This window comes from Phascolarctos cinereus, unplaced genomic scaffold (genome assembly GCF_003287225.1).
Source record: "Phascolarctos cinereus isolate Bilbo 61053 unplaced genomic scaffold, phaCin_HiC Scaffold_726;HRSCAF=1367, whole genome shotgun sequence".
Taxonomy (NCBI): Eukaryota; Metazoa; Chordata; class Mammalia; order Diprotodontia; family Phascolarctidae; genus Phascolarctos; species Phascolarctos cinereus.
The window spans coordinates 378,825,494-378,842,023 of NW_027556098.1; the positions used below are offsets into that span (position 1 = coordinate 378,825,494).

General features: G+C 47.3%; 2 protein-coding genes and 1 pseudogene across 2 annotated transcripts in view; 2 read left to right on the forward strand and 1 right to left on the reverse strand.

Moving 5' to 3' along the window:
- HSPG2 (heparan sulfate proteoglycan 2) overlaps nucleotides 1-2,392 on the forward strand; it is a 167,935-nt gene extending 165,543 nt beyond the window's left edge. The window contains 1 exon segment of the mRNA XM_020983019.2: nucleotides 567-2,392. Coding sequence (XP_020838678.1) covers nucleotides 567-739 — 173 coding nt within the window. The 3' untranslated portion in view covers nucleotides 740-2,392.
- A 96-nt stretch (nucleotides 2,393-2,488) lies between these two features.
- LDLRAD2 (low density lipoprotein receptor class A domain containing 2) lies at nucleotides 2,489-13,961 on the reverse strand. Its single transcript, XM_020983021.2, has 5 exons — nucleotides 13,662-13,961; nucleotides 12,681-13,124; nucleotides 5,436-5,600; nucleotides 3,184-3,315; nucleotides 2,489-2,926 (listed from the first exon to the last, which is right to left on the reverse strand). The coding sequence occupies exons 1-5, from the start codon at nucleotides 13,756-13,758 to the stop codon at nucleotides 2,577-2,579; spliced, it is 1,188 nt and encodes a 395-aa protein (XP_020838680.1). The 5' UTR covers nucleotides 13,759-13,961; the 3' UTR covers nucleotides 2,489-2,576.
- LOC110206395 (small ribosomal subunit protein eS12 pseudogene) lies at nucleotides 8,951-9,984 on the forward strand (annotated as a pseudogene).
- Nucleotides 13,962-16,530: the final 2,569 nt, after the last annotated feature.

A 16,530-nucleotide genomic window follows, 5' to 3' on the forward strand; every position in this document is an offset into this window, starting at 1 on the left:
CTCTTACCAACTAGGCAAGTCATTTAACTTATATGAGACTCAGCTTCCTCTTCTATAAAATGGGACTAAAAACCTTGTGTGATCTACATCATAGGTGTGGAGGGAGCGTTCTTTATTAAAGAGCAACCAATATTATGACTGTTGTTATCTGTTCAAAGAGCCCTGAGCCCATGGGGAAGGGACAGGATAGCCTAATGGAGAGGAAGACCGAAAGAACTGTCTTTGGGGCAGCTGGTTCACAGTTCAGTGACAGCACAGGAGAAAGAGCACTGTGTTTAGAGCCAGATGTCTTGGCGTCAGGGAGAGCTGAGTTCAAATCTCATCTAGGCCTTTAGTAGCCCTGTGACCTAGGACAAATCCCTTTACTATTTCTTCATGAGTAAAATGAAGGGATTAGACAAGGAAGGCCTGCAAGGTCCCTCCAGTTCTAAGTTTATGATTATGCCATGACCCCGTACTCCTCATTGGCAGAGGCCATAGGCCAGGTTCCAGGCTCTTGGATGGGAGTGAGCAGGCGGGAAGGTCTGGTATACCCACCATGCTGATGAGCCTTCCCTCCCTGACAGGTGGGGCTCCAGATGCAGCAACACTCACTGCGGGCAGGTTTGATGCGGGCATCACAGGCTGCATCAAGAACCTGGTGCTGCACTGTGCCAGCCCTGGTGGTCCTCCTCCTCAGCCCCTGGACCTGCAGCACCATGTCCAAGCCGGTGCCAACACCCGCCCCTGCCCTTCCTAGGCGCCTATGCAGACTCCTGGGCCACATGCCCCTGGATAGGACAATATTGATGATTATATTATTATTATTATTATTATTATTATTATTATTTTGTAAGAAACAAAGGCAACCATCATGCTTTGCTGCTACCCGCCTTGGGGCTGGGCTGACCCTGCCCCGTGGGTTGGCGGGGGACAAAGCCACAGGGTGAGGTGGGGCAGGGATGGGCACTGTGAGATACCAATGTGCACCAGAAAAGCTAGTAGAATCCTTGGAATTTCAGGCTGGGCACAGTACGACCCATACTAGCCAGGTCCTGTGCAATGCCAGAATCAGATGGCCATGAGATGCCCAGGCAAGGTCTGGTGCCAGGACCCTTCTCCTGTCTGCCCTGCTTTCTGCAGGAAACTCACGCTGCCTCTCTCACCTGGGGCACTGGGGAGAGAAGACCCCCAAATCTCCAGCTGGGCAAACAAGGGTATGCCCTCTCCCTCAGCTTTCCTTCCCTTCCACATACTCCACCCCCTACTGCTGAAGGTTTCCCTCTTCTCCTTGGAACCGCTGGCTGGCTTTGAGACCTTCTCATTCCCCCACTCTGGGCAGAGAGAAACAGGTGACCTCATGCCCCTTTCTGCCAACTATGTGGCCAAAGTTGACTCATCTCCCTAGCTTGGCAGATTCTCTTGCCCACCTCCGTGCCTTCCCCAGTACCAGCCTGCCATGTTCTCCACACCCCCATCATCATTACCATGCCTCTTTCCCCCAAACTCAAAACATTGATAAAGCACCTACTATGTGCAAGGCATTGTGCTAAATGCTGAGGGCTCCCTGTCCTCAAGGAATTTAGTCTAGGGGACAAGGAGGAAGCTTTGAGGGGAACGGTGCCAGCCCACCACAGGCCCATTCTGGCCCCACACTCCGGTCTCCACTGAATTGGACTGTTGTTCCGCAGACCCCCATATGGCCTCCAACCCATGAGTTCCTACAGCTCACACCGAGCCCACCAATCTTCTCTCCGTGTCATCAGAGAAACACATCTGGATGGTGGGCTGTCTACACACCCAGCTCAAAAAAGGATTGGTTCAAGGCAAAGCTCAGAAAAGGGAACATCTCTTAAGGCTTCAGTGCTGGCATCCACGGCCAGCTGAGAGATGGCTGGGCTCCCCAGGATCAGTCTGCTTGGGGTTAGTGGGAGGATGGGGGGCTGAGGTCGACCATCAGTCGTTGCTATAGGGGGAGGCGGACAGTGCACAGGGAGGAGGAGGTGAATTAGGAGACATCAGGGCACTAGCTGGGGGTGGGGGTGGGGAGTGCCAAGAGCTTGAGGTTGGTGGGAAGGAGGTGAGAGAACTTGGACCTGGGCTTCAGTTCCCCTCAACCCCCACATCAGATCTAAGGGGGAGTTTAGGAGGCCTAGCATGGGGACAAAGTCTCCTCTTGTCCTAGTTAGACATGAAGAAATGAAGCCAAGATCTTCTCTCTTCCAGTCTTCCCTCCACCTCTGGGGCCTGGCACCCCACAAACCTATCTGGGGTCCTTCCTGTTGAGTGCCCTCAGGCAATGCAGGCCTGAGGGATGATCAGACCAGGTCCCTGGCCTACAGTGAGGGTGGGAAAGGGGAGGGAGGCTCCTCCTGTGGTCTTTGTCTTCCTTCAATAAAAGGTGCTACCCCCAGTCAGGTGCCTGCTTTTCTATCCAGGGCTCAAGCTATCCATCCAGTGGGAAAAGCTGAGTTCAAATGAATTAACCTATGTAAAGCACTTTGCAGACCTAAAAGGGCTATATAAATGCTAGCCATTTGATAATGATAATGATGATGGGACAGAGGATTGGTAACAGCAACATCTTGAGACAGAACTCACAACATTTGATTGTGTGTGGGAAAATCTGAGGGCTTTAGGTAGATCCCCCCCGAGGCCAGAGCTGTAGGGAGAGCCCTGGTAGTGGGCCCCTGCCCCCCAGCTTGGCCAACCTGCTCAGCTGCCACCCCCTGAGGGGTGACCCGGCCTGAGCAGAGGCAGCCAGGCAGACCTAAGGGGCAGCAGGTGGTATAGATGGAACTGTAGCGGGGGAGCAGTTTGGATGCCCTGGTCCTGGCAAGGGTCCAGCCTGGACAGCAGCAGCACCACCACCAAAGTAGGCCTGCCACGGCCCCCCCGGAGCCCAGCAGCACCAAGGATGCCAGTAGAGTCCTTGGCGACCTTTGCCCTAGAGAGTGAGAAACATCTCCTCAGGCCAGGCTGAAGCCCCTGACCACACCATCCCCCATTTTCACTTAAACTCTCAACGTTGAGTTCCTCATCTGTCAAGCTAGGCTCATCTGACTTGCTGGGGTGATTGTAGGGAAACCCTTCCAAATCTCTCAGCTCTATGGAAATGGGAGCAAATGTGAGCAGGGGGGTCCTTGGTTTCTCTGGCCAAGGACTGGGTAGAAGGTGGGCAAAGACCAAGAAAAGTCTGGCTACCTGTGGCTGATCTGTCCTGGAGGGCAGGCCAGCTCTTCTTGGGCTCACCATTGCCACCACTTCTGCTGCTGGGGTTCAGAGTCCCTTGAGTCATCCAGAAGACAGGAGACGTTGGGTTGGCCATGGTCACAGCTGGAAACACAGCATCTCAGAGCTGCAGAGGACTTCAGGGCACCCAGTCTAACCTGTAGCTGATTAGGACCTGCCTCTACAACATGGCACACAAGCAGTTATCTGGCCTCCACTTGGAAGCCTCCAATGACAGGGAGCTCAGTGCCTCTAAGGAAGCCCTTCCCACCTCATCCCTTTGTCATTCCCCATCCATTATTTCATGACCTTCAAGATACCCCTAGGAGAGGAGGCAGGGACAATATCCTACAGATGTGGAAACAGAGGCCCAGAGAAGGCAAGCTTAGCAAGTGCACAAATAACTGAACTGGAATAGATGGCACAGTCAGGGCTCCCAGGTGGCTACCCCACATGGCCTGAGCAACTACACTAGGTTCTCTACCCAGTTCCCATCCTGTAGCTGCCACCAGACTGTGAGGGACCAGAAGGCTGGACAAGTCAACGTTTTATCACCTCGGCCAGCCTTGATAGCTGAGTCTTGCCCCAGTCAGTGCTTAATAAAGTGCATGAGATTGGTGGACTTCACCCATCCAGAATCCTCCAGTAAGAAGGGGCCTCTGGAAACCATCTTGTCCATTCCCCACTTGCCCCTTCCCTAAAGCTGATGGATAGTGGAGGTTGGTTACTCCCAGGCAAGGGGAGGCCTTAAGCTGAAATGAAAAAGCCATGGGATTTAATGTCAGGACTAGAATTCAATTCCCAGGTCCAAGGTCACTTATTACCTTGGTGACCTCATTCACATAATATCACCCTCCTGGGCCTCAGTTTCCCCATATAGGGAGTAACAATATTCATTCATTTGGGGACCCCAGGCCTAGAATGTCCTTCCTCCTCACCTCTGCCTCTTCAGTCCCTGATTTCCTTCAAAGCTCGGCTTAAGCTCTGTCCCCCATGAGACCCTTCCTGCTTCTCCCCAGCTGCTGCCAGTCCCCTAACCCCACCCCTCAAAAATAAAAAATGACCCAGTATCTGTGTGGCACTATCTATCTGTGTATGCACAGTCTCCTCTGGGTAGAGTGGAGGCTTCTTGAGGGCAGGGATTTTCACTTTTGCTCTCTATCCCCATCATCCAGCACCGGGCCTGGCATATAGTAGGCCTGTAATAAATGCTTATTAATTGATTCACTGTAAGCCTTAAAATACTATGGAAATGCAATTGGTGGGGGGCAGAGAGGGCTAGGGCAGGGTGGGAAAAGGGAATGTGTTATAGTGAAACCTGGGGGGAGGGGAGAGGTCAGAAGATTTGGGTGTGAATCCCAGCTCTTACCTTTAAATAAATGAATGAATAGGGGAGGAGGGAAGCTTTTATTAAGTGCTTACTGCATGCCAGGTCCTGTGCTAGATGCTGGGGCTACAAAAAGCTAGACAGTCCCTGCCCTCAAGAAGGTGATAATTTAATAATAGAAGGCAATAATATGTAGAGAGTTCGTGTTGTGGTGAGGTCCAGTGCCTGCACTGGACTACTGATTGAACCATGTTCTTTCCATTTACTGCCTGTGTGACCAAGGACTTTACCTTTATCATTCAATTCTCTGAGCCTCAGTTTCCTCCTCTGGACAATGGGGGTGATAGTTCGTTCTGCTGTGAGGAAAGCTCTTAGTAAACATTAAAGTGCTAAAATGTCATTCAAGACCACTGAGGGAGAAGACCCCACAGAGACTCTTCGGGCCAACCTTTGACCTCAGACTTTGGCCCCTCATATCAAAGCAGCAGTTCTTCCTTGTGACTGTGTGACCCAGGAGACCCCCTTAAAAAGGTCCCCAGACCCCGGGCGGGGGGGTCCCTGGACCACACTTTGAGAACAGCTGATCTAGTCCAATGCTCTCATTTCAAAGAGGAGATGAGGCCAACACATGTCCAGGGTCAGATGGTCATGGATAAATGGCAGATCCCAGATTCAATTTCCTGTCCTGATTCCAGGGTCATCCCCCTTTCTAGAGCATCCACTTTTACTCCATCTCTTGGGGCCTGAGTTTCCTCCTCTGCTCTGTCTACATCATAGGGCTGTCAGAAAAAAGTGTGCTACAGAAATGGGAGCTGATTGGGCCCATCCAGGCCCTGCCTCCCACTGTAGCCTTCCCTACCCCAAACATGAGCTAAGGGGGCCTGTGCCCACTACTGACCTCTGCAGCTGGCAGGGGGGTGGGATGTCTGGTCGCTGCCATCCCCGCAGTTGTCGATGTCCCAAGTGTCACACACCAGGCTCTGGGGGATGCATCTCTTGTTATGGCAGAGGAAGTAGAAGCCCAGGCCACAGGTGGAGATGCTGGAGCCTGGGATCAGGAGAGCTGGGGCAGAAGAGCACAGGGACACAGACTTAGAGTGAACAGCGCCATTAGGCAAGGCTGTTGGAGCTGATAAGGATTTTTGAGTTTGCCCACTTCTAGCCTGCACACCCTTCATTGAACAGATGAGGAAACTGAGGCCAAATAAGGTACTAGAAGTAGGCAGCCCAATCTCAGGCCCTTTCAGCCTCAGGCCTTCTTATTCTAAACCCAGCACTCCTTTCACATTCATTTATTCCTTCCTTCCTTCATGCATTTATTCATTAAGCAAGTACCTACTATTTGCATTTGATAAACTCCTGAATTTGCCTTGCAGACTTTTCCAGCTCTTGGGAAGGAAGGAGAGAAGGGGCAGGGAGGGGATGAGCATTTATTAAGCACTATGCTTAATAAATATAAAGCACTAAGTGCTTTATAAATATTTCATTTGTTAATTGGAGATTTGCTCTTTGGGATTAGTTGTGAATGACAAGAGCTGGTTACCAAAGTGGTGCTTGGAGAGAGAGTGACCCCATCATAGCCTTCCTAATAAGGAAGTAAATTTTGGCCACATTCTCCTGAAACCAGGTATTTTTAAAAGATCTGAGGAAAGACTGACATATCTTCCCCTTGGCTAGGGGAAAGGAAGGAGGCACAGGAGAGAGGTTCTACAGAATAACAAATCATGTTCCTATAGCGTTTGAATCCTTACGAGGCTTTCTTCACAATGGCCTTTTCCAGATGAGGAAAATGAAGCCCAGAGGGTTCATGTTATCCAGCAGGGCTGGGATTTGAAGACTATTCTGACTCCAAGTCAACTAAAGAAACCTGGATGCCTTTGGGGAGCACTCATATGATTCGGGTCTGTCCCTCAGTTTGTTTTTATGGAAGCTTTGGATGAAGGTATAGAAGGTGTATATGGAAAAGTACTTGGGAGAAGACAATCATGATCTCAGGCTGAAACTAATTTTATAGGGCCAATGTGACTCAACTTGTCTTAATTATATTGACCAGGATGATGGCAAAGGAACAGCTTTCCCCAGACTGATGAAGTTTAGAGGTTCAGGGGTGCCGGGACCCCAATATCACAACACATAGGTCTTGCCTGAAAGAATTTGACCCAAGCCTTCCTTCAGCCAAAGACAGGGTTTATTAGAACATCCAACTCTTTTTTTTTTTGCTAGGCAATGGAGTTAAGTGACTTGCCCAGGGTCACACAGCTAGTAAGTGTCAGGTGTCTGAGGTCGGATTTGAACTCAGGTCCTCCTGAATCCAGGGCTGGTGCTCTATCCATTGTGCCACCTAGCTGCCCCCTAGAACATCCAACTCTTAAATAGTCTGCACAAAACCTCCAGAATCTGCCAAGATATTTTTAGCTGTTCAAACTTTCCCCTGTAACCTCCATAAAGGAGAATTCAGGGGTGTAGAGGGAAGGGACTAAGTAAGCCTCAGGGAACCAAAAAAGCACCTGCAGTTGCTTGTTCTTTGAAGTTGTCTAGTCTAACCCCCTCATTTTATAAATGAGAAAACTGAGTCCCAAAGATGCTAAGCCAACTATCTAGCACCCAGAACCGACAGAATTGGGCATACACTCCCAGATAGGGCATCCGTCCTTGTCCTCTATGATACGGAAGGTGTACCCAGGTCCATGGCATCGAACTGACCCAGAGGACTGAGAGTATGAGACCATCAGGCCAAGTGCTAGATAGCTCTTAACTGTCTGCCCGAAAAGTACCTACAAGCCTTGGTGCTTGGAGAGTGAAGCCAACTGCAGAGCAAGAAAGGGAGCAGGGGGAGGCTTGCATACCTTCCTGTCTTGGCTAGAGAAGAACTTGGGGTTAGGTACTTTCCCTGTATGAGCCACCAAAATGATGAGATTTAAGGGTTCAAGGGTGCTGGGACCCCAATATCACAACACAGGTCCTGCCTGAAAGAATTCGACCCAAGCCTTGTTTCAGCCAAAGACTAAGGTTTATTAGAACATTCACCATATACGGCAGACTTTTAAGGAGTCTGAACTATTGGCTAAATTTTAAGAATCAGCCCATGGCTAGATTATAAGAACCTAAGCACCTTGATGGAGACAAGATGGACCTTACATATAGAAAGACAGTGGGAGGGATCTAGGAGTGGCCAAGTAGTTTGGGGTGACTGGAGGAGGGGTCTAAGGAAGATCTGAATGGGTGTGGCCAGTAAACTGAGGTGAACAGAACTGGGACCTGGAGAGAATGGAGCCTAGCTAGGATTAAGGGTGGGAAATGGCTGGAGGCCATAGGAAGGTCTAGGCTAGGTTAAGGGTAACAGATTGGGTTTAGCCAAAATGAAAGGCCAGTTGATGGGATTATAGCCTCAGGGGAAGCCAGAGATTTAGTCATGTGGGGAAAGTCCAGGGTTTTTCCTTTTTGGGGTCTAGAACCCATCCTCATCAAGACCACACAGCAAACTGAAAACCAAATGTTTCTTAAACTCCTAACTATTTAAAGACACTTTTCTTGGAGCTGAGAATACAAATAAAATGAAAGTCACCCCTGCCTTAAAGGATTTTATGATACCGTACTGGGGAGGGATATCACAAACACACAAATAAATAACTATAAGGTCTTTGGACAGCTATAGAGATCTCAGAGGTCATCCAGTCCAATGCCCTCCTTTGACAGAAAAGGAAAGTGAGGCACAGAGAAGTTAAGGGGACTCGCCCAAGGTCATTTGGCTAGTAAGAGTCTGAGGCAGAACTCAAATCCAGGTTTTCCTGACTCCAAGTCCAGTGCCCTATCCATTATGCCATGCTTACTAACTGTGTAATCCTGGGCAAGTGACTTAACCTGTCTGTCTCAGGCTCCTCAATCTTAAAAAAGCCTGCCTCCCAGAGTTATTATCAAGTGAGATAATATGTGTAAAGTACTTAACACAGTGCTTGGTATATAGTAGGTGCTTAATAAATGTTCTCTTCCCCATGCTACCTCTCTATCACACATGTAGCATCATAGAGAGGATTTGAACCCAGGATCTAGACTGATTCTAGAGTCAGTATTCATTCCATTCTCCCACACAATTTGTAGAGGGAAAGAGTACCACAAACTTGTTAGGGGGTGGCAAGTGTAGGGAAGGCTTCCAGGAAGAGACAGCATGTGAGCTGAGGCTTATAGGAAGATTAGTATTTCAAGGTAGACTTCTTTCCTTGAAGGAAGATCTGGAAAAGTGGTGGGAAGGCAGGAGTTCATTCTAAGCCCATGAAAAAGACTTCATGTCCTTAGTTAATGGCAAATTCAACAAGCTAAAGGATGACGTGGCTCTTTCCCTGTCGCTGCTGAGTCGAGTGGGAGGTGGAGGCTCCCGGGTGTTTTCAAAAGTTAGCTTCACCCGTGAACCGCTGCCACGGCTAAGGAAGGCATTGCTGCTGGAGGTGTAATGGACGTTAATACCACTCTACAAGAAGGGCTGAAGACCGCACTCATCCACGATGGCCTAGCTTGTGGAATTCGTGAAGCTGCCAAAGCCTTGGACAAACGCCAAGCCCATCTTTGTGTTCTTGCTTCCAACTGTGATGAACCTATGTATGTAAAGTTGGTTGAGGCCCTGTGTGCTGAGCACCAAATCAACTTCATCAAGGTTGATGACAACAAGAAGCTGGGCGAATGGGTAGACCTCTGTAAAACTGACAGAGAGGGAAAGCCCCGTAAAGTGGTTGGCTGCAGTTGCATTGTTGTTAAGGACTATGGCAAGGAATCTCAGGCCAAAGATGTCATCGAAGAATATTTTAAATGCAAGAAATGAATAAAATAAAAGCTTGGTCTGATTTGAAAAAAGAAAAAAAGGATGATGTGGCTGCTGAAAGGCCTGACACCATCTTGGGCGATGTCCACAAACCCAGAATGTCCAGATTATGGGATGGTGGTAGTTGCATTCTGTTCTGTGCTAGTCAGACCCCATTAAGAATTCTCATTTTCAGTTCTGGAAGACATACTTTAAGAAACTGATGAGCTGAAGGACAAATAGGTGGATGAGAAGGATAGTAAAGGGTCTGGAAACTATCACATAAAGACCCATTGAAGCATCTGAGAATGTCGAGTCTGGGGAAGAGACAGCTTTATAGAGAATGTAATATATGAAATCAGGTCCAATATCATGGAAGTCAAGACAATATGGAAGAAAGTATAGGCTCATCCATTCTGTGTTGTTCGAAAGGATATGAGGGTAAAAATCCAATTTCAGCTCAATACAAAAAACAACTTCCTGGCAATTAGGGCTGGCTATCAAGAAACTTGAGGATGTAGTTGTCTCCCCCATTTAAGAAGTGACTAAGTGATTGACTACTGGGGATGCTACCAAGAGCATCTCTTTCACTGGTTAAGAAGTTTGAATTGATGACTGAAAAGATCCTTTCAATTATTAACATTTAATGTATTTATTTTATTGTGATGATGTGTTTTTTTGTGGTGAGCCTCCTCATGTGAGCATCTTTGCATGTGTGTGTGTGTGTGTGTGTGTGTGTGTGAGTCAGTGGGTGAGGGTAAGGGAGTGTGTGTATGCAGCAAGCCTTGATCAATTGGCTTAGCATCTTTGGGACTCAGTCTTCTCATTTATAAAATGAGGGGGTTAGACTAGAACCCCTTTTCCACCCTGAAATTCTATGTTCTAGGGTCCTCCTTCTCAGCTCTGACATTCTGTGCTCTAAGATTATTTCCATCTCTCCTGCTTTATATTATCAAGTCCCTTTTAGCTTTAAAACTGCCAGTCCTGGGATTGAACCTCTTTGGGAATGGGGTTGCTCAATGACCTTCTTATCCAGCACAGCCCACAAAGGTAGGCTTCTGGGCTGTGGATGGAAAGGAAAGAGAAGAGGAGCAAGTATGAAATACCTGCTATATGCCAGACATTGTGCTACTCCCACTTTCATTTGATCTTCTCATCAACCCTGAAAGGTAGGTCCTATTATTATCCCCAGTGTACAGAGGTTAAGTGACTTGCCCAGGGTCATATAACTAGTGTCTGAGGTAGGCTTTGAACTCAGGTCTTCCTAACTCCAGGCCCCTTGTTCAATCCACTATACCACCTAGCTGGGTGGTATGAGAAATAATTCATTTGAACCCCTACTCTATTCCAATCAGTATTAATCGATTTGATATGATTGCATAGGGATAGTGATTATAAATTCTGTATATCAGGCCCCAGAGTTATGCTATGAGCTGCAGATTGTAGGTTCACTTGCTTAATCATAGGAAGTTAACTAGAAGCCCTCCACCCTTGCTTTTGCTTGTCATAGGGACGAAGCCCAGTGCGGCAGAGGTGATTCAACTACGTGGAAAGTCCTCCAATTTATCTTTGTTCCTCTGGACCATTCTCTCTTGTCCAGCATGAGCAGGTGACCATATTATGACCATCTTATGACCACTCAGAGGAGATGTCCCATACTTTGCCCAGCCCATGACTCTGACTGTCAGGCTTATGACATACTGACATATGCATCATATGCCAACCAATGGAATTAGTCCATATTTGGTATAGCCATTCTTGAATGTCTAGATATCTAGCCCTATAAAAATAGGGCCCTGGAAGGAGGGGGCATCTCAGATCATGAGGAAGGTCTTGGGTCCGCTTCATTAGAGGGGACCATGGACCCTTTAATAAAGTGCCATTGTCTCAGAGCTCTGCTTCAGTCCCTTTCGGACAATTTGAAATTGACAAGTTGGTAGCTGAAGAATATGGAAATGACAATTGCCCCATCCCTCCAACCTCCAACACACAATATTTACACCTCTCTTTTTCTGCTATGGTATTTACTGGCGGCTTCTCCCTTTGGAGACTTGGTCTCCTTCCATCCACCAGCATGAGCCCAAGGGCCCTGCTATACTTTCTTCTCACCTTTCAGAGTCAACTCTCTCCCCTTAAGATGCAGAAGCAGAATGCTATAGTGAACAAGGTTGGAAAAAAGAGTCAGGAAGACCTATGTTTGAATCCTACCTCTGATATTTACTCACCATGTGACCTGGGCAAGTCATATAATTTCTCTGAGACTTAATTTCCTCAATTTGTAAAAGTGGGATAATAACAGTACCTACTTCACTGGGTCTTTGAGAGGATAAACTGAGATGATGTGTACAAAGTGCTTTACAAATTTAAAAATGCTCTGTAAATGCTAGCTATTATTATTATTGTTGTTGTTATTATTATTGTTATTATTATTACTGTCTTTAGGGAAACTGTGTCCTCTATTGCCTTAGGCAGACATTGTGCATTTATTGGAGAGCTAAGTGGCACACTGGGTAGAGTGGAGAGCCTGCAATCGGGAAGACCCCAGTGCAGATCTAGCCTCACACACTTACTAGCTGTGTGACCCTAGGCAAGTCACATAACCTCTGATTGCCTCACTTTCCTCACACCTGTCTCCCAGGGTTGCCGTGAGGATCAAACGAAATCACAATATTGAAGCACTTAGTGTGGTGCCCAGCACATAGTAAGTGCTATAAATATTAATTTTTTTTGGTGGGGTTTCATATAACGTCAGAGCTAGAAAGGATTCCAGAGATCAGTGTAATGGAAAGAATGCTGGATTTGGAATCAAAGGATTTGAATTTTAATCCTTGTTCTGCTCTTACTACCTGTAGGAGCTTGGATAAGTCATTTAATCTCCATGAACCTCAGTTTCCTCCTCTGTAAAATTGAACTAAATGGCCTCTATGGGCCTGTTCAGCTCTAAATCTATAATCTCATGATCCACTGGTACAACTTCTCATCATAAAGAGAAAGAAATTGAATCCTTGAGAGCTCAGGGGACTTGTCTAAAGTCAGAACCATTAGGAGCCAGAGCTACCCCCAATTCTGTGACCCAAGCCAGTATACTTTCTGTTTTGTTTTGGTTTTTTGTGAGGCAATTGGGGTTAAATGACTTGCCCAGGGTCACACAGCTAGTAAGTGTCAAGTGCCTGGTCTGAGACTGGATTTGAACTAAGGTCCTCCTGACTCCAGGGCCAGTGCTCTATCCACTACACCACCTAGCTGCCCCTACCTGTATATTTTTCTGCTGCCTCCTCATTAGCTCCCACTACCTGGAGCTGTCCCACCTTCTCTCTTACCATGCCTCCCCACATCACCCCAACAATGTACCTAGTCGGAATGAGGTGAAGTCCCCAACGAAATCTACCCTGGGCTGCTGGCCCCTCGTCACCAGGCGCAGGCTCAGGGATCTGCCTGTGGACAGGACTGGGCCTGGGATGGTCAGTCCACATAGTGGGTTCCCAAGGCGGGGACCTTCCTTGGCTGGGCCATCATAGAATTGTAGGTAGGAGCCACTGGTGCAGAGGTCCTCTCTGGGCTGGCTTAGCCCAGAGGTGGTTGTCTGTGGCAGCTCAGAAGATGCAGGCTGGGTCAGGCTGTATACCAGAAAGAAACGGAACTGGAACAGGACTCTGTCCTGGGGGGATGCAGCCTGCACAGTGAGCCAGCAGTCTGTCTCAATAGCCACAAAGTAGAATTTCCGGGAATCTGGATGGGAACGGACAATCATCCCATCCCCCTGCAGCATCTGGTCACAGAAATCCACCAGATTGACTAGAGAGAAGAGAATACAGAGGTAGAGAAAGGGAAGGAAGATCAGGGGAGGTATTTGAAAGGAAAAAAGGAAGTCTTCTTGGAAGAGACACCAAAGTTGGTGTCCATGGCATTGGGCTTTCTTGGGCTGAGGACCCCCATCCAGCTTGGATGTTGGGAAGACAAGAGCAAAAGAGAAATTTGAGAGAACACAAGGCACCAATTTTACAATGTTGTACATACAACTAGCTGATTTCCAGGTGGGAGGTGGGAGATAGCGGGGAGGGTACTATTCTTGTATCAGGAGACTCAGGGGTCTAAGAGACCTGCTGTTCCCACAACCTTTGGGGAAGGGATTTGACCAAGGAAGAACTTGTTCTCCCAGCTAGAAGTTGAGGAAGCAAGATCTCCAAGCCCCTGATGGAAGGGTCCCATAACACCCAACAACTTTATTTCAATCTCCCTTTTGGGCCAACTTAAGCTAGAGTCCCTAGAAGGAGGACAGGAGCATGGGCTCTATGAGATGCACCTCACCAGCTATGGACAATCCTACCCCACCTGCTTCCAGAGCTGATGCTGCCGGGAGGAGAGCTCCCAGCAAGAGGAGGCTTGGGGGAAGCCCCAGGAAAGGAGGCCTTGGTTTAAGGCAGGACATCTTGTATCTAGTATTGTCCTCAATCAGTTGGCCAGTGTCCAACCCTCTGAGACACAGCCAAGCTGGAGGCTTCAGGTGTAGAGAGACTCCTTCCTGTCCCGACCAGTCCAAGAGTGAAGCCTGGTGACAGAGAGGACTGAGGAGGGAAAAGCAAGCCTCTGTCCTTAGCCTATAATCTCCATTGGTCTCTTCATGCTTCCTTGAGCTTTACTTTCCTTGAGGTCAGGATTGTGTCTTGGGGTTGCCATGGAGATTTGGGGCCTTGGCCAGATCAAGTGGGAGTGAGGGTGGGAAGAATGATCTTGCTCACCCACCACCCCCACAGGGAGTTGGAGAACTAACATCCTGTTCAGCCCAGGATTCTGGGAAGGGGACTCCATGGGATGTGAGTCCCTGCCCCTCCTCCACAGTCCTGCTACCGTGGAAACTTGAGGAAAAAGAATGAACTGTCCAGGGAGGTCCAGACACAAGGCTCCCAAAGCCTCACTTTATTAGGCTGAGTCTGAAGAGACAGCATCAAATGCTATTAAGAGTATTTGAATGCTGGGAATTTACCCCAAAGAGGTCAACGACAGAAAGAAATGCCCCAAAGACACCAGAAATTTCATAGCAACTAGCAACACTGGAAACAAAGCAAGTGTCCATCTACTGGGGAAAGGCTAAGCAAGATTGTGGTGCATGACTGTAAAGGAACATGATTGTGCTGTAGGAAACAATGAATATGATGAAAACAGAGACAGGGAAGAGTTCTATGAGCTGATGCAAAGTGAAGTCAGCAGAACCAGGGAAGCAACATGTATGCTGACTACATCTACTGTAATACTAAATGGAAAGAGCAGCAATCACAAGTAAAAGGGAATGCTGTGAAATGACGATGCCCAAGCTGTGCCCCAAAGAAGAACTATGACACAGCCCCTCTCTGCTTCTTTGAGGCAGGTGGCACAGTGGAGAAAACCCTAAACCTGGGCACTGTAAGACCAGAGTTTAAATACAGCCTTAAACACTTGCTAACTGTGTGACCCTGGACAAGTTATTTAACCTCTGTCTACCTCAGTTTCCCCATCTGTAAGATGAAGATAATAATAATAGCATCTTTCTCCCAGGGTTGTGGTGAGGATCAAAGAAGACAGTATTTGTAAAGCATTTTGCAAACCTTAAAGCACTATGTAAAAGCTAATTAGTATTGTTAGTGTTATTCTTTGAAGAGGCGGGGATCTGTGGGTGTGGAAAAATATACAAAATATAAAACTTTTTTGACAGATTGGCTAGTTTTCCTTAAGCTGAGTTTTCTCCCTTTTTTTTCCATTCTTTGTCATTAGATAAGGGATATTCTCTGGGATGAAAAAGGATATTAGGAAATATAGATAGTATAAAAGAAAAAATATCAGTGAAAATGTTTTTTTTTTTAAAGAAAGATAATGGATGAGAGAGTCAGACAGAGACAGACACAGAGAGACAGAGGCAGGGGAGGAAAGGGAAAAACACACACCTCAGGCCCAATCCTGGTTTTGCCATAGTTTGTTAGAGGATTAAGAAGCAATAGAGATCATGTGGCCCAACTCTCCCATTTGACAGAGGGGAAAACTAAGGCCCAAAAGCAAGGAAGTGAACTGTTCAATCTCACAGGAATAGAGAGCAGCATAATTAAAATTCACATGCAGACCTTCTGCCTCTAGATCCAGGCTCTTTCTGAAATATTTCACTGCTTGCAACTAAACCAATTCAATTCCAGTAAAAAAACAATTGATTACTTAGAGAAACCTCTGCTAGGGCTGAAAAGATACAAGATTTAGCAAAGATATGGTCCCTGGGGGTTGCCTGCCCTCAGGGAGCTCCCAGTCTAGCAGGGGTATATGACACGTATACAAATAACTGTAACACCAAAGAGGAACAGGGGACCAGACCTGGGACTTAATTGATGTAGGGGACCCCGAGGAGAAGTAGCTCTTTTTGCCAATGCAAGTCAGCCCTTCCTGAGGGCACTGGTAGCATCTAGGTGGAACAGTGGCTAGAGCTCTGGGCTTGTCCGGGGGAAGACCCAAGTTCAAAATCCTGCCTCAGACACTTAATAACTGTGTGTCCTCAGGCAAGTCATTTACCTTTGTGTGCCTCAGCTTCCATTGGACTTGATAGTCTCTGTGGTTCCTTCCATTTCCATATCTATGATCCTAGGAGCCTATTATGTGTCTTCCCCAGGGTTACACAGTCAATATCTATCCCAGGCAGGATTTGAACCCAGGTCTTCCTGGTTTGAAGTTGCCTCTCTTACCAGTATACTTTGCTGCCTCTCTAAAAATTCCCACATCAATGGTGTTTTAAGGTTTACAGCTGAGGTTACTGAGGGACAAAGCAGGTCAGCACCTTGCCTTCATATCAGGGCTATGATTCAAACCTGGGTCTCCTAAGCCTAGGAATTGCCTTCCACTACATCACAATAGGATGCCTCATTAACAACCATTCATTTTCTATAATGCTTTTAGGTTAATAAAATTATTTCCTTCCAACAAATCTGCAGAGCAAATAGTATTATCCCCATTTTATAGATTTTAAAACTGAGGTGTTTTGAGGTGTCTGAGCAAGGTAACTTGCTCAAGGTCCCATAGTTAGTAAGTTGGTGGATCCAAGACTTGAATCCATTCTAGCACTCTGCTACATCATGTTGTCCTTTACAAGGACCTAAGTGGTACAAGCACAAGACAGTGGGAAGTCAAGGGTCTGGGGATGGGGGACAAGGATCATTACCAACTGGAAGGGGCAGCAGGAGGGAAAACT